Genomic DNA, 22,991 nt, shown 5'->3' on the forward strand with positions numbered 1-22,991 from the left:
GTACTCTCCCATCATGAGCGACAGAGCAGGCAAGGCCAGTGATCACAATAAACCTTGCCCCGGAGCTAGAGGTGTGTCCTGAGGTTTGACTTCTGCATTTTGTCTCTTACCAGCTTCCGTAAGCTTCAGCAAGTAGCTTTGCTTCTATGCCTCAGTTACCACATCTGCGTGATGGGGACTGTGGCATGCGTTCCACTGGGCGGGCATGAGCCTTAACAAGACAGCATGGTTAACATGCTGAGAATGGCGCCTGGTACGTCGAGCGGGTCAGTGAGTTAGCTATTACTGTAATTATATGTTTGCTTGTCTGACTCCCCCACTGAGCTGAGACACTTAAAGACAGTAATTGTGTGTTTTTCTCTTTGCATCTCCAGTGACTTACAGAGGACTTGGCACATGGTAGGCTCTAAATAAATGTTTGCTGAATTAATGATGATAATTAATGTAATTGCCTACCCGGAACCCATATTAGGGTCTGACCCTCGGCGGATGCCACACGGGGTAGAGAGAACTTGATCAGGTTATCTGGGGCAGTTAAACCACCACAAACCAGCTGATGCTTCCTGTGTGCCCACCTCCCGGGGAGTCACCTGGGATGAAGTTAGCTGAGTGTGAGCTCTTACCTTCTGTGGGCTTTCTGTGGGGCAGACATGGTGGTGATGGTCTGTGAAGTCTTGGCCCAGTGTTAGGTTTGAGCAACCACGCAGAAGCCTTGAAGGTACACAGTGTGTGCGCATCAGGAGATGGTGAATTTGCACGGTAGGTGTGGACACCCTATGTTTAGTGACTGTCCCAGCTGGTGGCCTGTTGACATCCAACTTTGACATTTTTGATGTTGTAAATGAAAAAAAAAATTTAGCATAGTGACTTAAACCCTTAATTCCTGCACTTGGGAGGTGGAGGCAGGCAGATCTCTGAGTTCAAAGCCAGCCTGGTCATGGAGTTTGTTCCACGATAGCCAGGGCTACACAGTGAAACCCTGAATCTAAGCACAAAACTACAAAACAAGCAGAGGTGAGTGGTCCTGCTGTGCAGTTGCTTCTGACCTTACATCACATGGTCTTAGGGAATCCCACTCCGGCCAGCAGGCTTTTACCAGATGCTTAACCACTGAGCCATCTCTGTTTAAACTCCAAATTACTTTAGAGAGATTCCAGAGCCTGTTGGTAATGAAGCCAGGCTTTATTGGGTCTGGATTTGATCTTTGTCCCCCATGTGCATCTCCCTCAGTAGGCACATCACATCTGCTTGTCTTCTGAGATCAGCAGGCATCAGCAATCACTGCTAGAGCCATTATTTCATTAGGAGACTATAAAACGAGGATACTCTATTCATTAGCTGGAAATTCCTAGGAAGACAAACCTCCCATTTGTCTCATTACCCTGAGATATAGCTGTTCTTTAGAAGGGAGAATAGCTGTCTGTGGTGGCACACAGCTCTAGTCTCAGCGCACTGGAGGCAGAGGCATGCAGATCTCTGTGAGTTCTCTGTGAGTTCAAGGCCAGCCTGGTCTACATTGTGAGACTCTGTCTCAAAAGTATGAAAAAGGGAAAATAAGCACCTGATTAATAATAATTGTCACTTGTCACAATAATGAGATATATTTTTCCTAGCATCCTTCAAGGAAACCAATGAGACAAACACTTTGGGGCATTTAAAACAAACAAACAAAAAACTGTTATCGTGACTGTATGAATTTTTTTTTTTTTGATTTTTGAGACTGAATCTTACCACAGTGCTCAGGCTGGACTAAAACTCCTGATTTTTCTGTCTGAGCCTTCAGGGGCTGCAATGATCGGCCTGTGTCCCCAAGAACAACCTTGGCTTTGAAGTAGTCTGGATACTGTTTTTCCTTGACAAAAGCAACTTAAAGGAGAAATGTTTGGTGTGGCTCACAGTGTGAGGGCCTACAGTCCACTGTTGATGTCGTAGGTGGCAGTTGTCATAGCATGTCCACATTCCTGCAGGCGGAGATGAATGCTGCTGTCAGGTCTCCTTTTCCTTTTTATTTGATCCAGGGCCCCAGCCTATGGGATGGTGCCAGCCTATGGGATATCCAGGGTGGACTTTTCAACATCAGTTAAACTACAACACTGAAAGAAAAAGGAAGGACAGAAAAGGAGTTACGTTAAGGCCTGTTCTAAGCAAGAGTTACTTGTAATAGAATGAGCATCCTGTAAAAAGTGGTGAGAACCAACCCAACACGGCTCAGCAGGTAAAGGCACTTGTCACAAAGCCTGAGAACTTGAGTCTGATCTTTGGGACCCACATACTGGAAGGAGCAAGCTGACTGCCTCAGGGTGTCCTCTGACCCCCACACTTGGCATGGCACACACACTCACATACCTGTGTGTGATTTCGAGGCCAGCCTGCTCTACAAAGCGAGTTCCAGGATAGTAAACAGGTTGTCCAAGGTTATCTTCTTGGTAAGGGTGTGGGACTTGAATGCAGGCTGCCCTCCGGTCTCTAGGCTTGTTGTTGTTGTTGGTGGTTACATCTTGTTTGTTTATATGAGGGTTGGGGACACATGCAAGCTGTGGTACACAGGTGAAGGTCAGAGGACAACTTGAGAGTCGCTTACCCCTTCTACCATGTGGGTCACAGGAACCAGCACACAATTGTGTGTTCTGGGGCCTGCTCCTGGGCTACCCTTGGGATCTCACAGTAGAGCTCTTCCGGGAAGCTAAGTGTGTACCACTCCTTGCCTCTGTGCTGGGGACTGACCCCAGGACCTTGGGCGTGCTAGGCCAATGACTCAACCCCTGAGCTACACTCCCAGGCTATTTGTTCATTTAATTTTTAATTTTCTATGTGTATGGCTGTTTTACCTGTGTGTATGTTCTATGTACCATGTATATACCTGATGCCTGAGGAGGCTCTGATCCCCTGGAACTGGAGTTAGAGACGGTTGTGAGCAGCTGCCATGTGGGTGCTGTGAATTGAACGCAGGTCCACTGGAAGAGCATCCAATGCTGGGACCGCTAAGCTTTCTCTCCATCCCTAGAGCCCAGATTGTGTTAAATTTCAGGTTGAGCCAAAGTCTTGATCAGTTGTCCAAGCTGACCTTAAACTTGCTATTTGGCCCTAGTTGGCCTTGAATGTGATTCTCCTGCCTCACCTTCCCAAGTAACTGGGATTACAGGCCTCGTACCACCATGAGTAGCTGCTGTGATTTAGAGGAACAGTTAGTAAGGTCCCAAAGCCACAGGACTGCTGGGTCAGGGGTTCTGGAAAAGTTGGGTAGAAACTGGCTCTGCTGCCCTCTTGTTCCTGGCCTAATGGCTCAGAGCATTTTTAGATGTCAGGAAGCGTTGCAGCATGGCACATTTCTTACGTTGAATAATGGATGAGGCCAGGGAAGGAAGGAGGAGGCCCTGTGCTCTTCCTGTTGAATTATTTACCAGGAGCCTCTAAATCGAGGGCCCTCCATTATAAACGTCCTGAAGGGCACAGGTGTGCAGCCCCTCCCCCGACTCCCTCTGTTTCCCCTGTACGCAGAACCATCACCTTCATTATATGCCTTTGCTCTGAGCAGACCCGGGGGCCTGTGGCCAGCAACTGTTTGGGTCTAATGTCCCCTCAGTCACTGCAGAGTTCCTTTCCTGGAGACCCAGGTCTGATCTGTAGGGGTAGTTAGTAGGGTTAGTTGAGGTCTGGGGCCAATGCTACAGACACAGGGAGCCTTAGTGTGCTCACGTCTCCGCTTGTCGCTCTGGTCCTCGTGTCTCTCTCATCCGTTATCCATCTTTGTGTTTGTCTTTCTGTCCGCGCCTTTCTGCCTGTTGGCCCCCTGTTCTCCCTCTTCTGGTCCAGCTTTCTCTTTGGCCCTTCCTCTCCCAGTCTATTGATTTCTCTGTCCCATCTCTCAGCTCTGTTGTCTGCAAGCTTCTCTCATCCCCCTCCCCCACCTCTCGTCTCTTCCTCTGTCTCTATCTCTGCCCCGCATTCCTGACTTTGCAGGTCTATAAGGCAATCCTTTAAGAATGGATGGACACGCCGGGCAGTGGTGGCGCAGGCCTTTAATCCCAGCACTTGGGAGGCAGAGGCAGGCAGATTTCTGAGTTTGAGGCCAGCCTGGTCTACAGAGTGAGTTCCAGGACAGCCAGGGCTACACAGAGAAACCCTGTCTCGAAAAACCAAAACCAAAAAACAAAACAAAACAAAAGAATGGATGGACACTTAAGTCAGCCAGATCTCTGAGCCTCCCAGACTCCAACTCACAGGCTGGCAGAGTAGGCAGTAGGCACAGAACAAACCATAGGTGTTTCAGCCGCTCCGAAGAGCTCTATTTTTCTTGGGCTGCATGTGTATGTGTGACGGTATGAGTGTATGCAAATTTACGCATATGCACGTGTGAGCATGTGTGCATACGTGTTCTGTTTTATGGTGTTTGTTGCCAGGGTAGGCCATGAGCTGGATGTTTTTGGTGGTTTTAAAAATAATTTTGAGGGGTTGTTTCTGTTCCTTCTTCATCTGTTGTTTTTTATTCATCTGTTGTTACTGATTTAGAAATTGAAATCCTTATCCTGCCGTCTTTAGCCAGGATGCATTTTCCAAACTATGTATATGGGGGAAATAAGTATCTTTTATTCAACTATGCAGATTCCAGCCATGGAACTCAGGTCATCAGGCTTGGTAATATAAATATTTTTAAAGATGTTATTTATCTTATGTATGTGAGTACACCATCGCTGTCTTCAGACACACCAGAAGAGGGCGTCAGATCCCATTACAGATGGTTGTGAGCCACCATGTGGTTGCTGGGAATTGAACTCAGGACCTCTGGGAGAGCAGCCAGTGCTCTTAACCACTGAGCCACCTCTCTAGGCCTAAATGATATATTCTTAAAGTGTTGCTTTTGAGAGGGAAATGTGTCTGTGTGTCTGTGTGTAAGAAGCTGGGGATCAAATCTAGATTTTTTTTTTTTTAAGTAAAGTATGAGATGCCACAGAGATGGCCCAGTGGTTAAGGGCACTGGATGTTCTCTTAGAGGAACTGAGTTCTGTTCCTAGCTCAGCACTGGCTCACAGATGGCAGTTACTCCTGCTCCAGGAGTCTGATGCCCTCTCCTGGCCTCTGTGGGCACCTGCGCTCACATTACATACAAACATAGACAGACACCTAAATACAAATTTAAAAAGGGGGGGGGGTACTGGATCCCCTGGAACTGGAATTAGTTTAAGGATGGTTGTGAGCCTCCATGTAGGTGCTGAGAAAGGAACCTGGGTCCTCTGCAAGAGCAGCCAGTGGTCTGTCAAGCCATTGCTCCAGCCCAGTGATAGTGTTTGCCTGGCGTGTGCAAGACTCTAAGGTTTAATCCTAGCATTGCAAAGAGAACAAAAGAATCAAACTAAGACAAAAAAAATAACAAAAAAACAAAGAACTAACACAAAAACCCAAGTCGTTAGTAATGTGGTTAAGAGTTTGTAATGTCAGCAGTATGATGACATTTATGAGGAGTCATGAAGTATTTAAAGAAGTCCAATGGCTTGACTGTAATCACACAGCTGGCCCGGCCAGGCCACAGATGCCCCCTCAGTCCAGGATGGGAGGACAGAGCTTGCCTGTCAGTGGTAGCTAAGCAGCAGGCATGGCTGCATTTATGACATTTACAAGGCTATGCCCACCTCTCCTGTACATTAGTCAGCATTTTCCAGGCCTATGGAAGCAGAAGTGACAGAGAAGACAGTGTTTGGTGACACGGGCTAAGGGCTCCATGTGACATTCTGCCTTTGCCTCAGGATCCTCACCCACAGTCCTGGGAGCCAGGAATGTCACCTTGACGGCCTCGGTCCCCCCCCAACCCCCCATTCAGTCTGAGTTCTTCCCTTTTGTGTCCCAGGTTGTCCTGACTCCTGGCCTTTCAGGTCTCTGGGGAGACGCCCCCTAAGACCACTGCCTGCAGAAAAGGGCTGGCCCAGAAGCAGCTGTTGGTAAAGACAGGTGGATGTCTCTTCTCTGGGAAGGGGCCGTGTGTGGCTCCGACTCCTGGGCCCTACCTCTAGAGAACAGCCCAGCTGCTGAGGGGCGCCTCAGCCCCCTGCACATGTGTTCGACATCACCGCCCATCCTGGCCACGTGGCAGATGCTGCATGCCACAGGCCTTCCACATCATGACATAGCAAAGCGATTTCCTCACAGTCCGCTGCCTTGGCTGCTCGGGAAGTGGTTTGCATTTCTAACTATAAAAATAGGACAATAATGATGCCCTTGTCCCTTTGAAGCCAGCTGAGGTCCAGCTTCTCAGACGACTATTGGAGCAAAGGATGGAGAACAGGGGAGGCGAGGCTGGTGTGTGTGTGTGTGTGTGTGTGTGTGTGTGTGTGTGTGTGTGTAGGGAGGGTATTGAGGCCCCGAGGGTACCCAGACACTTGGGGCAAACAGGAGTTCCTCTGCATGTAAGGAGGCAGTTATGTTGTAAAGATTGAACTTCAGGTTGTGGACAGCTGTGTTCAGCTACCTACTTGTTTTAAAAAATTTTTGTTTGTTTTTCTAGACAGGGTTTTTCTGTGTAGCCCTGGTTGTCCTGGAGCTTACTCTGTAGACCATGCTGGCTTCAAACTCTTGAGATCTACCTGTTTCTGTCTCCTGAGTGCTGGGGTTAAAGGTGTGAGCTATCAACCATCACCTGGCTTAAAAAAATGATTTGTATTGCATTGGAGAGATGGCTCAGCGGTTAAGAGCACTGGGTGCTCTTCCAGAGATCACGAGTTCAATTCCCAGCAACCACATGGTGGCTCATAACCGTCTGTAATGGGATCTGATGCCCTCTTCTGGTGTGTCTGAAGACAGCTACAGTCTTAAGATGCGCTACATTGTACATATACATATACAGTACATATATAAAATAAATAAATCTTAAAAAGATAATTTGTATTGAGATAGTCTCACTATGTATCCCTGGCTGTCCTGGAACTTGCTATGTAGACTAAGCTGACCTTGAACTCACAGGGATCCTCCTGCCTCTGCCTCCTGAGTATCAGGATTAAGGTGTGTACCACGACACGCTGCTGATTATTAGTACTGTAAGATTTATTTTTGTTTCTGTGTGTGTGAGATGTGTGGTGTGTGTGGGTGAGTGTGTCCAGGTGCCCACAGAGGTAGAAGAAGCACCAGATTTCCTGGAGCAGCTTGATGTGGGTGCTGGGAACTGAAGTTTGGTCTCTTGGAAGAGCAGCAAGCCCTCTTTAACTACAGAGGTATCTCCATCTCTCTAAAAATGATTACTTTTTTTTTTTGCTTCTCCTGTCCAAACCCAGCAGTCCATTCATCTTCTGGGGAGGATAGCGGGGTGTGGGTGCAGGCCACTGGAAGAGAACTTCACAACAGTGTGCATGGGAGTAAGAGCTGGAGTACGGAAGACACAGCGTAAGAGAGTTTGCATAAGTTAAAAATAGCCATTTAGGGTTGGAGAGCTGGCTCAGCGGTTAAGAGCACTGACTGCTCTTCCAGAGGTCCTGAGTTCAATTCCCAGCAACCACATGGTGGCTCACAACCATCTGTAATGGAATCTCATGCCCTCTTAGGGGTGTCTGAAGACAGCTACAGTGAACTTGCATATAAATAAACCTTTAGGCTGGAGTGAGTGGGGCCAGAGCAAGAGGGAAGGAAAGGGGAAAAAACAAACAAACAAACAAACCTCTTTAGGGGCTGGAGAGATGGCTCAGCAGTTAAGTGCACTGGCTGTCCTTCCAACGGCCTCAGGTTCAAATCCCAGCATCCACGTGGCAGTTCACAACTGTCTGTAATTCCAGTTACAGGGGATTTAATACTTTCATGCAGACATACATGGAGGCAGAATACCAATGTAAATTCAAACAAACAAACAAACAAACAAACTTGTTTAGGGGGTGAGAAATTGGCCCAGCTTTTAGGAGCACTGACAGCTTTTACAGAGGACCCGAGTTCAGCTCCTGGCTCCTGTGTTAGATGCCTCTTACCTCTAACTGCAACCTCACGGCTATCTGACGCCCCCTTCTGGCCTCTATAAGTATCTGCACTCACACACACAAACCCCCACACGTAAACATAGCTCAAAATAAAACAAAAATCTTTCAAAAATGCTGACATGTAGATCAGCTATCATATTTAAGAATGCTACATCCAACAAGAAGAAAGCCCTTGCTTTCCCTGGTGCATCATGGGAAGAATGTAGACCTGAGAGCCTGGGGTGGGTACTCACTCTAGCATTGATGAAGACATCCCAGCTCCAGGGTGCCTATAAGACTGTGCTGAGGGGCTGGGGAGTCGGTTCAGTGGGAGCCTTGCTGAGTGAGTGGGAAGTCTGGACTTCAGAGCTCTAGGACCTTCTTAATTGGGAGATAGGTGTAGCAGCCGCTTCTAAACCCAGTGCACAGGGGGCAAGCCGGCTAGCTAGGCAAGCCGAAGCAATTCTTTGTTCAAGTGAGAGCGTCCACCTCTGTATATAAGATGGAGAGTGATTGAGAAAGACACAGACACACGCACACTCTCACACATACACACTACACACACACACCATACACTACAGATCACACACCATGCACACACGCACACATGTACACTTGTGCACATACACACTATACACACATACGCACACATCACACACACACACACACACACACACACACATACCATACACTAGATACCACAGACACATACACACACTCACACATCATATCACACACATACAGATGCAAAAATAAATCCTGCTGACCAGTGTTGAGAATTCCATGGCTCAGAAATAGCTCAGCATCTTACAGAACCTGGCAAGAGGCGGGCTGGCATTGCCACTGAGTGGGACTCTTCCAGGGTGGAGCTGTTTTCTCTGATCAGTTCAGTGTGGTGACTGACAGCTGCACGTGACTCCTGTGTACTTCAAATGTGGTGGCCAGTGGACAGAGTCTGGGAACGAGAATTTTATTACTTTCTTGTTCTTTTTCTTATTTTAAAAATTGGTGTGGTGTGGTATGTGTATGTGTCATGATTTTATGTATATCATATAGGTGCCCAAAGGGGTCAGAGAGCTTCAGATTCCACAAAAGATGCTTGTGAGCCTCCTGATGTGGGTGCTGGGGCTTCTAGAAGGGCAGCTAGTACCTGACTGTTGAGCCATCTCTCTAACTCACTTGAATGTCAATTCACATTAAGTTAAATTTAAATAGCCGCTTGTAAGCTGGGAGTGGTGCAGAAATCTGTTCAAGTTTCCCATCTTCCAAATCGGACAGTCGGGCCCATAGAGGAAAATCAAATTGGCTGCGTTAGATGAAAGTGAATCTAGAACCCTGTTTCAGGAGAGAGGCAGTCAGTCCTGTGCCAGTTATCAGCCCAACCTGGGGGGTCAAACGACCGTTTCACGGGAGTCTCCTAAGACCATTAGAAAATACATTACAGTTCATAACAGCAGCAAAATTACAGATATGAAATAGCAACAAAAATAATTTTATGGTTGGGGGTCACCACAATGTGGGGAACTGTATTAAAGGGTCATGGCATCAGAAGGTTGAGAACCACTGCCACACATACTCATGGGGGACGTTTCCTAATGTCCTAGTCACCAGGAGGGGCAGGCACAGAAACATCATCATGCAGACAAATGTCAGCCCTCTGTGTGGGTGTGTCACATGGCCTCAGTGGCATAGGAACGCAGTAGAGTCTCATCAGGAGGCCGAGCCTAGGAGAGGGAGGGTCACTGCGAAGATGACAGATCCCTCTCCACTGTGCCCCCAGCTGCCTCAGGCCCAGTGCACCTGCCATGTAGAAAGGGTCACAAGTAATCCCTCCAAGGCCTGGCCCCACATTTTCCAAATGAGAGCCAACTGTGCAGCTGCAGGCTGGGCTGGAGACACCAGCCTAGAGGCTCTGAGTCTCCAGTGCTTCCCAGCATCCTCAGAGCTAATTAACTCAGAGTTGTGTCCTGGAGCCTGGCCAGGGTGATCTGCTTGGGTTATGTTCTTAGTAGAACTAGAACACAGGTCTCCCTGCCCCATGGTTCTTCTTCCTGATTGCCACTTCTCTCTGAGTGGAGACTTTGCTGCTTCCTTGGAGACATGCGCAGATGCTCAAGGGTCCCTATGGGTGAATCACATCTGTTGGGTTCTACCCTGCCCATAGAAGACAGGGTGTGACACCTATGGTGTGGCCAGAGGCTGTGGAGCACTTAAGCCTCAAGTCTGCTTAGATCCATGTGGTGCTGGACACACAAGTTTGTCCTCAGACCTGTGGGTGCTGAAACTACATGTGTCCTTAGAGTGGGTGCGAAAGGATATCTCGACTTGCAGGCACAAATGACAACCTGGGTGAGCTGGGAGGTGACTGGGCTTGCCGTTCATCCCACTGATTTATTCCCACAGTGGTAGAGATATATTCCTCAGACGTTAATCGGTAGGGCCTGGAAAGGTGGCTCAGTATCACTGGTTGCTTTTCCAAAGGACCCAGGTTGGATCTCAACCCTCTGATCAACTTGCCTGCAGTCCTGGCAGCCAAGAGCGTTGGAAGTTCAAGACCATCCTTCGCTGTATAGTAGGCCACCATAGGCTGCATGAAACCCAGCCTCAAGGAAGCATGGCAAAGGGGCCTGGAGGGGTAGCTGAGTGCTTAGGACTGCTTGCTGCTCTTGCAAGGACCTGGGTTCGGTTCCCAGGACCACATTCCTCTTGGCCTTATCCATCTGATGCCCTCTTCTGGTCCCCAAGGTCACCTATACATAACTCAAACAGACACAGACACATAAATACATTTTCTAGAGAAAAGAAGTAGAAGTTTCCACATGGAGAGTCCCGTGTTGGGGACTGTCTTTCTGTGGGACAGGAGCCCGGCTGCTCGCTCACCTGGAACATTTGTGCTTCACAAGGTGAAGGCTACTTGTCCTGGCCTGTGCTTTAGTGTTGCTCCAGAGATGGCATGGAAACCTGGCACACTGTTGCTCATTTCTGTTGGTACTGTCCCAGCAAGAGCCATACTTGTCTAAGTTCCAGGGGCCAGCTGAAGTTGAGGATTTTCCCCATAGGGACCTGAACCCTGGAGCTGGCAGTTTAGTCTTGAGCTCTGGTGTGCAAGACTTAGCCAGGTATGTCTGACTGGTGGTCCTTGGGTATAGGGGAGGTAATGCAGTCCCTCATGAACATACGCTACCATGTAAAATGCCCTTGTGGTGTCCTGGAGCTGTACCTGGAAGGCTTGGGCTGCCAAGGTACGGCTCAGTTATTAGGGTTGCAGGGGCTCGGTCCAAAGAGTGGGATTTTACAAGAGAGAGAAGGAGTTAGAGTTATTTCGTTACATTATGTAGGCTCTGAGCCTTGTATGGGTCCAGGAGGCATTTCTTCCCATAGGTCAGAGGGTTAGCCCTTGAGAGATGATGGGCAGCTGAGCTGGATGAACCCGCAATGCAGTAGCCATAATGACTTAGAACCAGAGTGCGTAGGGAAAGCTTCCTGTTGCTTCACAAGTGAGGGCATGTGTGTATAATCTCAGTACTTGGAAGGCAGAGGCAGGAGGATCTCAGATTCAAGGTAGGCTTGAGCCATTTTGTAAGACCCTGTTTGTCAAGAGCAAACACTAATGCCAGGTCCTCTGGAGCACTCATTTAACCCCACACTCAGGAGGCTGAGGCAGACAGATCTCTGTGAGCTCGAGTCAGCCTGATCTATATAGCAAGCTCCAGGCCAGCCATGGCTACATAGTGTGATCTCTTTTCCAAGTGTACCCTTGTGCACACGCCAAGGGTCGGGTGTGTAATTCCGTGATAGAACACATTGCGTCAGCATGCGCAAGGCCTGGGGTTTGAACCCCAGTACCTCAAAACAAGATTCTCATAACCAGACTTTCTGCTGTTCCTCCCATATAGCGAGTGTGTTGACACATATGTGTAAACACATACCCGTGCATAGAGACTGGGTGGGTCTGGAGTCCAGAGAGGGTTGGGTGTTAGATTGGGGTTGTGTATCAGATGCAGTTGGGTGTCGGGCATAGAGCAGGCATGGAAATTGGCCTTTTTTTTTTTTTTTTTTTTTTTTTTGAGGCTAAGACTAGAGATACAGTTATGGTGAGTGTCTATGTAGTTGACTATTAATGAGCCAAAGATATGGCTCAGAAGATGCCCTCATGAGGTATTTGAAGCTCCAGCTGTGTTGGGTATTCCGCTTGGTAGAGGGAGATGACTCTGCCTGCATCTTGTTGCCAGGGAGCTTCTTGGGCTGCTCATGCCCACGGGCAAAGCACTTGCCTACCTGCTCCCTTTCTGGCTGCCCCATGGTGGATGTGGACCTCGCATATATAAATCCATGTAGCCCTTGAACAGCCTGGATGGTAGCCTGGTGTCTTGGCACCCCTAGATTATACCTGGGCAGGGCTGCTTGGAGGCAGGCAAGCTGCCATTATCGAGCAGGTCGCTGTGTTGCAGCTCCACAAGGCCCAGTGAAGAGAGACAGTGCAGCTTTAGGAGACCTGGGGCCGGGGCTGGAGAGATGGCTCAGCGGTTAAGAGCACTGACTGCCCTTACAGAGGTCCTGAGTTCAAATCCCAGCAACCACATGGTGGCTCACAACCATCTGTAATGAGATTGGATGCCCTGTTCTGGTGTGTCTGAAGACAGCTACAGTGTACTCATAATAAAATAAATAAATAAATATTTAAAAAAAAAAAAAAAAAAGGAGACCCGGGGCCAGTGAGTCCCAAGAAGGCCTTTCTCAGACCACAGACTGGAGGCCATTCCTCTAGTTAGCGCTAAGGACAGGAGATACACCACCTTGAGATAGCGACCACCTTAGTCCCTGAAAGCCACCTTTGCATAAAGCTAAGAGCTCCTGGCGTCTGGCATCGCCGCCAGGGACTCCCCGGTTCCCCAAAACATCACTGGAGCAGTGTTTGCAACAAGCCATGCAGATTGGCAGCCCAGGCACATTCATTCCCACTGCCTTCTGAGCAGGGGCTCTGAGAAGCCCCGAGGCTCCTTCCTGCTGGCTTTAGAAACTTCGGAAACATCTAAGTCTACCCCAGCCAGGCACTAACCAGGACCTGCTGTGAGCTGACGTCAGGACAGAGGCCCCCGGGAGGCCCCACTTTGATGTTTCCCAGGCCATGTCACAGGGATGTGGGATGGTGGGGGCTCTGAGTGGCAGTCTGGGAATGCTGCATCTCTGGTCACAGCTCTAGAGAATGGAGCTCTGGCCCCAGGAGGGGATGTGGAAAGTGGAGGGAGGGGAGGCTGCGCTGTGTCCCTCTGAGTTACTCAGGCAAGATCTCAGATTTCTGCAGCAGGTGGTCTGTGGTTCCTGTACCCCCAGGGCCTATTCCTTCCTCTCACCCACCATCTGGTTGTTCTCTGCTCTCTGTGGTGATTTCTCTTCTGTCTAGGCTTTGGGCATATCCCTGAGCCTTGGCATGAGGAGAGTTGTCTAATGTTTGAGAATTTGAATCCTTGAGCAGGAAGAGTTCGCAGGCTTTACAGTAGTTGCCTCTTACCGAAGGTGGACTCTGGCCAAGGCATTTCACACACATAGCTGCGTTACAGCTCACAAGATCCTCCTGTGGGAAGAGCGCGGAGCGGGACAGGATCATACTGGATCTGTCTGAAGCTGAACACACTCAAAAAATACATCATTAAAAATAAAATGAACCTTTAAGGAAAAAGAAAACCACACGTGGAATCAAGTTGTTTCCTCCCCCCCCAAAAAAAAAAATCTCATGGGTTTAACCAGTAAGATGGTTGTACAGCTGCCACTTGCCATCCAGCCTGGCGGATAACCCAGGTTCAATTCCTGGAACCTATGTGGTAGAAGAAGAGAACCAACTCTAACAAATTATCTTCAGATCTTCGTACGTAAGCAATCTGCCCCCCCACACACAAATAGATAAACTTATAAATAGAACCACCTCAGAACTGATGGCTCAATTAGTGTAGTGCTTGCCACACAAGCTTGAAGACCTGAGTTCAGTCCCCAGAGCCCACCTAAAAATCTGGGTGTGATGGTGTGTGCTTGGAACCTAGCATCAGAGGGGCATAAGACAGAAGGCCCCTCCATGGGACTCACTGGTCAGACAGTCTGGCCTACTTGATAAGTTCCAGATCACTGAAGAGACCTGCTGAGGAGTGGTACCTCAGGTTGACCTCTGGCCCCCTCATGCATGTGCTCATGTGTACGCATACACATACACTTATTTTTTTTTAAGACTCCTGTGTGTGGTTTTCTTTTAAGAATTATTCATTTTATGTGTGTGAGTACACTGTAGCTATCTTCAGACACACCAGAAGAGGGCATCAGATCCCATTACAGATGGTTGTGAGCCACCATGTGGTTGCTGGGAACTGAACTCAGGACCTCTGGAAGATCAGTCAGTGCTCTTAACCACTGAGCCGTCTCTCCAGCCCAAGACTCTGTTTTCTTTAAGCAAGTTTACAATCTGTGTTCGACTATGTTCATACTATTCTGAGCAACAAGTTGGACATCCTGGCTATCACCCAAGGGAGAGAGGTGATGTCTCTGCTCTTTGGTGAACATCCTGGAGTTATTGGTTGAGGGTTCCAAGATTTTGGTGAGTTGCGTTTACAGAGGATCATGGAGTACAGCCGGTTCCGCCTGTCACCGGAGGAGGCTGGCAAGATTCCTGATGCCAGGCCTGTCCAAGACATGAATTTTCTTCAGGTCAATCAATGTTCTCTGAGTGTCTTTGAGAGCCTTGTATTGTCTGTGGGAGGCATGTCTGCCACCCTGCCTAACTGAGGAAACCGACTTGCCCTTGTAGGATCAGATATTTCCAGGGCAGGGCTAGGAAGAGCTTGAGATTCGGAGTTGGCTTCTTTAGGTTGTAGGCGTGGCATTGTAACACGTGGGTTGTCTGACCCCTAATAAATCCTTCATATTTCTGGGCTTGAGTTTACAGTTCTGTACCACAAAGGGTTCGTACCATGATACCTATCCGGGGACAGGACCACACCCCTGTGGAGTATTTAGAAATGGATAGGAATGTCTGGGTTGGCACAGTAACTGAGGTGCCTGAAGGCATGTTTGTTAACTGGCACAGTGGGTGGGATCACCCTGCTTGGTAGAGAATTGTCTTGCACAGAGAACCAACAGGACCCCATTGAGAAGGAAGAAGGGTGCTTTGGGGGTACTTCCAGCTCCCTGAATGCCTTGTGTTGGGGGTTATGGGCCCTTGGGAAGGTTGGGAGATGGACTGGTTCTAGAATAGCCCCTCATATGGACCCTCAGATAGAATCTCATGTCTGAAGAACCAAACCTCATCTCTGGGGTCCTCAGAGAGTGCTGGCTGGGCTGTGATTGCTCCCCAGTGACTTGGAAAGTAATAGAGGAAGAAGACCTTGTAAATGTCTCCCTCCCCTTATATGGCCCTGAGCCTGCTTCTTCCTGGTGGCTGGGAACATCTCTTCCACGTTCAAGCCTGGTGGTTCCGGGACTCTGCCAGGCTCTCACGTGGGGCAGGAACAAAGCCCAGTGTGTTACCTCTGACACTGCTGTAACTATGCCACCCGCATGTCCAGCCCTGCCCTCGGCCTGCCCAGCCCATCTGCTCAGCACAGGTGTTTGATTTTCCCTTGCTGCCCCTGGCCCTGGTTCCGCCTTTGGTTGCAGGGGTGGGTGGGGGTGGAGGCTTCTTGTTCATAGTTGTTCCCCTAGTTCTGACTAACACTGAGTGGCCGTGTGCAGGAAGGTCAGTGGCTTTGCGTACAGCTCTGTGACTTTGACTGCAGCTGGGTTCTCAGAGATAGACCGGACACCAGGGCAGCCTTTACACAGCTTGGCCACAGCCCTTGTGTCTAGAGAATTTGGCTTCTCGAGTGAAAGGGTGACGTCTCGGGACTGCAGAGCATCTGTGGATGGGCATCAGATCTGTGGCAGCCTTCCTTGTGGTACTGTCGGGTTTTCTGGCTAAGTTGCTGTTTTCCCATGATGTTCTTCAGGTCAGGATTGAACTTTGTTCGGTGCCTTCACTCTGGGGTCGGCAAGGGAGGATTGCGTTACTTTTCATGTCCTCTGGTTCCCAGCCTAGCATCAAGACCTAGGATCTGGTCCTGTAGGTCTGGGGCCCTTCTCTTTGGGAAGCCGGATACCATCGCACCCACCCAGCCCTCAGGGCACCCTTCTTTATTTGCATTCTGCAGGTACCAGCTTTCCACTTCACCCACTTGGCATTTTCATGGCCACAGACACATCTTGTGTATTTGTCCTTCCTAAAATTCACTGACAATTAACTACTATAGTCATTCTATAGCAAGGTTTGTCAACATGGCTGTAGATGAAATTTAGCATGATGTGTTTAGAAAGTATTCATTCCCTGAGCATAACTCCCAGCCTCAGAACTCAAGGCTCCTTAACCTGAGGCATTTTGTCGTTGGGTTCTGCAGAGCATCCGGCACAGTTGGAGTTCCTCCGAGGACCTTTTACAACCATAACATTGTTTTCTGTACCTGTGTTTATTGACCAGCTGTGTTCGCGGCCCGTTTCCCCCTCTGCGTTAGGACGGAGGCATCAGGTCCTCCTGACCCTGCTTCTCTCATGTCTGCATCTGCAGGTGCCCAGGCTGCTATTGTCTTTATCAAGGAGCCGTCCTCCCAGGATGCACTTCAGGGGCGCCGGGCACTGCTCCGTTGTGAAGTTGAGGCTCCGGACCCGGTACACGTGTACTGGCTGCTCAATGGGGTACCTGTGCAGGACACTGAGCGGCGGTTTGCCCAGGGCAGCAGCCTGAGCTTCGCAGCTGTGGACCGGCTTCAGGATTCTGGTGCCTTCCAGTGTGTGGCTCGGGATAACGTCACTGGAGAGGAAGCCCGCAGCACCAATGCCTCCTTCAACATCAAATGTGAGAGCCTGTGGCGGGAGGGTACTGTACCTAGTGCATCTCTCAGCCTCAGCAGCCGAGGCCTGGGAACCCTCTGCCTCACTTTCTCCTGCTGCCAGTTGAGTGGGCCAGTGGAGTTCCTTTGTGGAACCGCTGTGTGGATAAGAGGAAGTCAGAAGGGCTTCCTTTTCTCTCTCCTCATTTTTCTACATCTTTGCATCTTCTTCCTCACCCTGTCCTCTCCTCTTCCCTCCCATCCATCCTTTCAAACCCTCTCTTCCCTTTTCTTCCCTATGGTTTGGACCTAAGGTCCCACACATACTGAGCACATACTGTTACCAAAATACATTCATTTTTTTTTCCTCACCTCCCCATACCACTTCAAGTCTCTGTCCCATTTATCTGCTGGAAGCTTTCATTGAAGTCCTTGGCATGTATTAAATTTGGCCCGCCGTGGACAGGGCGTGTGTGCTCTGCGTCTGGACCCATAGCCTCGGCTGCGCTTGACAGTGCTCACCCGTGTGTGTACGGCAGTTACACACCCGAGGGCTCCGTGGTGCCCTCCTTCCCCCCCCACTTTCCCACCTCTGCTCTGCTCACTGCAACTGTGGCCTCTGCTCCAGGGATCGAGGCAGGTCCTGTGGTTCTGAAGCACCCCGCCTCAGAAGCTGAGATCCAGCCGCAGACCCAGGTCACACTTCGTTGTCACATTGATGGGCACCCTCGGTAAGGAGCCGTGGAGGGTGGGATGTCACCTCAAGTCCTAGAGTCTGTGCAGATGGACTTTGCTTCATGCTAGAGTCCCTCCCTCTGGCCCCCAGCGGTCCTCACCCTATACCAAGTTCTCCCACCAGCCTCTAGTAGCTGGAGAAGGGGGAACACCACATGGGATATCCCCAGACTCTGGTCCCATGATATCCCCAGACTCTGGGAACTGAGTAATCTGGGTCTGTTTGCTTTTATCCCTGAAATAATATTTACCCTTATGCAGACTGTTTTCCCTTCTCAGGCCCCATTTCTCTGCTTGTAAACTGGAGTACCCAGTTAGGTGTCTGCTTCTGTACTCCGTTTTCCCTGCTTATGATTCCCCATGCCCTACAGGCCTACCTACCAGTGGTTCCGAGATGGGACCCCCCTCTCTGATGATCAGAGCACCCACGCAGTCAGCAGCAAGGAGAGGAACCTGACCCTACGGCCAGCCAGTCCCGAACATAGCGGCCTCTACTCCTGCTGTGCCCACAATGCCTTCGGCCAGGCCTGCAGCAGCCAGAACTTCACCTTGAGTATTGCAGGTGAGCCTTTCGTGGGGACAGAAGAGGGGAGGCAGAGCCAGGAGGGGGCTCACTGCCTTGCCTGCTCACCTCCTCCATGCTTCCCCTCGACACAGATGAAAGCTTTGCCAGGGTGGTGCTGGCGCCTCAGGACATTGTTGTAGCAAGGAATGAGGAAGCCATGTTCCATTGCCAGTTCTCAGCCCAGCCACCCCCGAGCCTGCAGTGGTTCTTTGAGGATGAGACGCCCATCAGTAACCGAAGCCGGTAAGATGTCCGCGGGTGCTTCAGAAATGGGTGTGATTCAGACTTGTATTTCTTCAAGTTTTCAGCAAATGGCAGTAAGATGTCCTAGTGTCGCTGAAAGAGTTTTCACAGAGGGAAGTCTCTGGGAAATGCCTTCTGTGATGCCCATGGTTGGACCTCGATTCTCTTCTCTTCTTGCCCTCATGGGCCATGCGGGATGGGAGAGCAGAGACCCAGGGTTGAGTGGTACCCAAGGGTTGCCAGAGAGGCGGAGTCAGCACAGCCTGCTGTGGACACTGAGCCTGTGCTCCATCTGCAATCACCCTGTGGTGCTCAATGATTTGTAGGAGAATAAAGTTAGGAACGGAATCGTATAACTAGCTAAGAAAGCTCAGAACACCAGAGAGAAGTTGGGCGGGCGGGAAATGGGGTCTGGGGGCCGTGTGGTCACAGTCTGTATAGAAAGATACAAGACAGTACTGGCACTAAGTACACCTGTAAAGTTTCTTTTATTTGCCTGATGTAATTGTCTAAGGCTCCTTGCCTTAGTTGGCAAACCTAGGCCTAGTCTTGGGAGCTTCTGGCCTCCATACAATATAATCTAGCCCTAGGATGTTTTCAGCCTCTGAGACTTACTGCTGAATAAGCTCACCCTTTCTAGTTCTTTCTGAGCTTTGAGCTGGCTGATTCAACTCAGCTCCTGTCCAAGCTGTCTGATACAATCTGGCTTCTCTGAGCTTCTCCTGAATTGCTCTGCTTGGCCTCAGACAAACTCCGGCAATATGTTCTAATCTTCTGGCTCCTTCTCATTCTCTGGCTCATTCTGTCTTTGTCTTGTTTTCTCTTCATCTTGTCTCTGTAAAACTCTACAGGTAAACCTGCCTCCTTTCCTTCTCTTGTCTCTCTGTACTGTTCTCTTAAGTAGCTTCCCTTTCCTCTCGTGAGAGCTGGGCAGATCCTATTCTGTCAGATCTTTCTCTGATTCATTATTTTGTCTGCCACCCAATTAAACGTCACTTTAAAACACAGGTGCTTCCTTCTACAAACTAACTTTACCTTCATTGTTTGGGATTAAAGGTGTGTGCTAAGGACTGAGCCACACCACAACTAGAAACAGATTTTCTTTTAGTAAACAACACAATCTCAAGGTTCACAGTGTGATTAAACACCCTGCGACAATGCCCACACTTTCGTAGGAAGCAAATGTCTGAAAGGTTCAGGAGATTTGCTCTTGTATTGGGATGCTTGTCCAGACTCTAGGAGAGGACAGGACACTTGTGGAACCAGGTATGACTGTGGTCACTGGGGGTGTGGTTCCCTAGGTCATGGGCTTTAGTCCTAAGGACATCATCAAGCCATCTAATTTGGCTAAGAGGCTCTTGTCCTGGATGTTGGGGACCCTACAGAAAGGTGGTCCCACTATCCTGATAGTCATACATCTTCCTTTCTCTCACTTACACTCACTTCTCCTCACTCTCCTTCCCCAAGATTGAGTTTCTTGCAGTTGGAAAACACGCCTACAAACTGAGCGTGATGACTCGTGCCCATAATCCCAATATTCAAGAGGATGAGGCAGGAGGATGTAACATTTGAGGTCAGGGCCTTAGTGGATAAAGTGATTGCTGGGTATCTTAGTTTGGATTTTATTACTGTGAAGACACACCATGACCCATGGCAAATTTTTTACAGAAAAACATTTAGTTGGGGCTGCCTTACAGTTTCAGGGGTTTAGAAGCATCATGCAGGCAGACATGGTGCTAGAGGAGCCGAGAGTTCTACGTCGTGCTCCACAGGCAACAGAAGGAGACTGACTGTGTGCCACACTGCACGTAGCTTGAGCATAGGAGACCTCAGAGCCCACCCCTACAATGTACACTGCCTCCAACAAGGCTACACCTCCTAATAATGCCATTCTTCATGGGGCAGATGTTCACACACAGGAGTTTATGGGGGCTGAATCTATTCAAACCACCACTGTAAGCAAGCCTGAAGACCTGTGTTCAGATCCCCAGTGTCTGTGTAAGAATACAGGTGTGGCAGTGTACATCTGTAACCTGGTGCTGAGGGGCAGACACGGGGATCTGGGAGCTTGCTGGCCAGCCAGTCAAGTTGAAATGGTAAGCCCCAGGTAGAGTGAGGGACCCTGTCTCATAAAGTAGTGTGAAGCTGTGAGACATCTGACATTAACCTTTGACCTAGACATACATGTGCACACATGGGTGAGCACACCTGCACAGACATACATACATACATATACATACATGCCACATGTGCTTGCACACACAAACACATGCTACACTCTCACATGTGCACACATACACAGACATGCACACGTGTGCACACACACACACCACACCATGCCACACACACATACAGATTGAGGCCACTCTATGTAGGTCAAGTCCAGCTTGCATGATCTGTAAGTTTGAAGCTACCCCAGAGAGATAGCCCAGTGGTTAAGGACACTGGCTTAACCACTTAACACCAAGTTTGATTTTCAGCCCACAGCCACCTGTAACTCCAGTTTGAGGGGACCTGATGCTCTCTTCTGGCCTCTATAAGAACCGGACATGCGTGTGGTACACAGACAAGGATATAATCAAAATACTGGCACGCAGAAAATTAAATAAATCAATAAATCAATAAAAAGAGCCAGGCCATGATGATTCACTCTAATCCCAGTACTCAGGAGGCAGACAGATCTCTGAGTTCAAGGCCAGCCTCATCTGCAGAGTGAGTTCCAGAACAGCCAGGGCTACACAGAAACCCTGTCTTGAAAAAGGAAAAAAAAAAAAAAAGAAGAAGAAAAATGAGGGAGGGAGGGAGGAAGGGGGCTGCTGAAGGCAATAGTGCATGCCCTTTATCCCAGAATTCAGGAGGTAGAGGCAGGGGATTTTGTGAGTTCTAGGCCAGCCTGTTTTACATAGAGAATTTCAGATCAGCAGGGACAGGTAAGTTACTAAGACCACTTGCTGCTCTTGGGGAGTGTCTGGATTTGGTTCTAAGCACCTGCCGGTAGCCCATACTGTCTGTAATTCCAGTTCCCGAGTATCTGACACTTTCTCTGGTCTCTGCTGGCCCTAAGCATGGACGCGGCGCATCTATATACATGCATGCAAACGCTTATAAAATGAAAGTAAATTTTATTTTTTATTTTTTGTTTTTTTGTTTTTCAAGATAGGGTTTCTCTGTATAGCCCTGGCTGTCTTGGAACTCACTCTGTAGACCAGGCTGGCCTCGAACTCAGAAATCCGCCTGCCTCTGCCTCCCAAGTGCTGGGATTAAAGGCGTGTGCCACCACTGCCCTGCTAAAAGTAAATTTTAAAGCGAGAAAAGAAAAGAGATGTACCTGCACACACACACGGACAGGTGCACAGGTGCATATAACACCCTTCTCTCAACATAGACCCTTGGAATGTGAAATTCCACTGTATCCTCTTTCTGAATGGAGCCTAGGGCCTCTTCCAGACAGTCCTCTCTTCCCTCCGCAGTCCCCCTCACCTCCGCAGAGCTGTGGTGTTTGCTAATGGCTCTCTGCTGCTGACCCAAGTCAGGCCACGGAATGCAGGAGTCTACCGTTGCGTCGGTCAGGGACAGAGGGGACCACCCATCGTCCTGGAAGCCGCTCTTCACCTGGCAGGTGGGTCTCTGGTGCTGAGGTAGGCACTGTATTCACTGTGGGTTGCTTTAGGACTCTTGTTTGAATCAGCTGGCAGCTTGGAGGCCTAAGAGAGTAAGAGGAGGTTGCTGGGATAGAAGAGGAGACGCAGAAGGAGGAATTGTGGCCAGAGGGAGGAGCCTAGATCTCTTCTACAGTATCACAAACCCGGATGCCCAAGGCAGTGAAGCAGTTTCCCTTCCCCCTCCTGTCTTTGCAGAGATTGAAGACATGCTGCCATTCGAACCACGGGTGTTCATAGCTGGTGGCGAGGAGCGTGTTGCCTGCCCAGCCCCCCAGGGTCTACCTACACCCAGTGTTTGGTGGGAACATGCTGGAGTCCGTCTTCCTGCCCATGGCAGGGTCCACCAGAAGGGCCTTGAGCTCGTGTTTGCCACCATCGCTGAGAGTGATGCCGGTGTCTACACCTGCCATGCAGCCAATCCGGCCGGTCAGCGGCGACAGGATGTCAACATCACAGTGGCCAGTGAGTACTTTCCCTGAGGCTGAGCCTCGGAGGTCTCGGGACGTGGTGCAGTGGATAGAGGCTTCCTGGGTGCACACCCATGGCTCTCCTGGGATCTGAAGCCATGGAGATACTGGCCGTGTGAAAGTGGTCAGCCAGACACAAGAGACAGGTGGTGAAGAGGAAGTAAACACAGCCTCCCCCAAAAGTAGATCTCTGACGACAGGGAAGGAACACTCCTGGGTGTCTGCAGACCTGGGTCCCATTCTGCCCCACGATGCACAAATGTCACAGTGCCTGGGATCATGTCTCCGGAACTGTGACTGTGGTGGCTCCGTCTCCTCATCCACACACGGGTTAAGACGCAGTAGTGGGGGCTGGTGAGATGGCTCAGCGGTTAAGAGCACTGACTGCTCTTCTAGAGGTCATGAGTTCAAATCCCAGCAACCACATGGTGGCTCACAACCATCTGCAATGAGATCTGATGCCCTCATATGGGTGTCTGAAGACAGCGACAGTGTACTTACAAATAATAAATAAATAAATCTTTAAAAAAAAAAAAAAAAAAAAAAAT

At 49.4% G+C, this 22,991-nt stretch overlaps 1 protein-coding gene across 1 annotated transcript in view; it reads left to right on the forward strand.

Annotated features, from left to right (window-relative positions):
• Ptk7 (protein tyrosine kinase 7 (inactive)) overlaps nt 1-22,991 on the forward strand; it is a 67,985-nt gene that overhangs the window by 22,710 nt on the left and 22,284 nt on the right. The window contains exons 2-7 of the mRNA XM_028766568.1: nt 16,510-16,797; nt 17,400-17,502; nt 17,878-18,068; nt 18,164-18,314; nt 21,785-21,933; nt 22,172-22,438. Of these exons, the coding sequence (XP_028622401.1) occupies nt 16,510-16,797; nt 17,400-17,502; nt 17,878-18,068; nt 18,164-18,314; nt 21,785-21,933; nt 22,172-22,438 (1,149 nt within the window). The remainder of the gene's footprint in view (nt 1-16,509; nt 16,798-17,399; nt 17,503-17,877; nt 18,069-18,163; nt 18,315-21,784; nt 21,934-22,171; nt 22,439-22,991) is intronic.

The sequence above is a fragment of the Grammomys surdaster genome, unplaced genomic scaffold, assembly GCF_004785775.1.
Source record: "Grammomys surdaster isolate TR1022 unplaced genomic scaffold, NIH_TR_1.0 169, whole genome shotgun sequence".
Lineage (NCBI taxonomy): Eukaryota > Metazoa > Chordata > Mammalia > Rodentia > Muridae > Grammomys > Grammomys surdaster.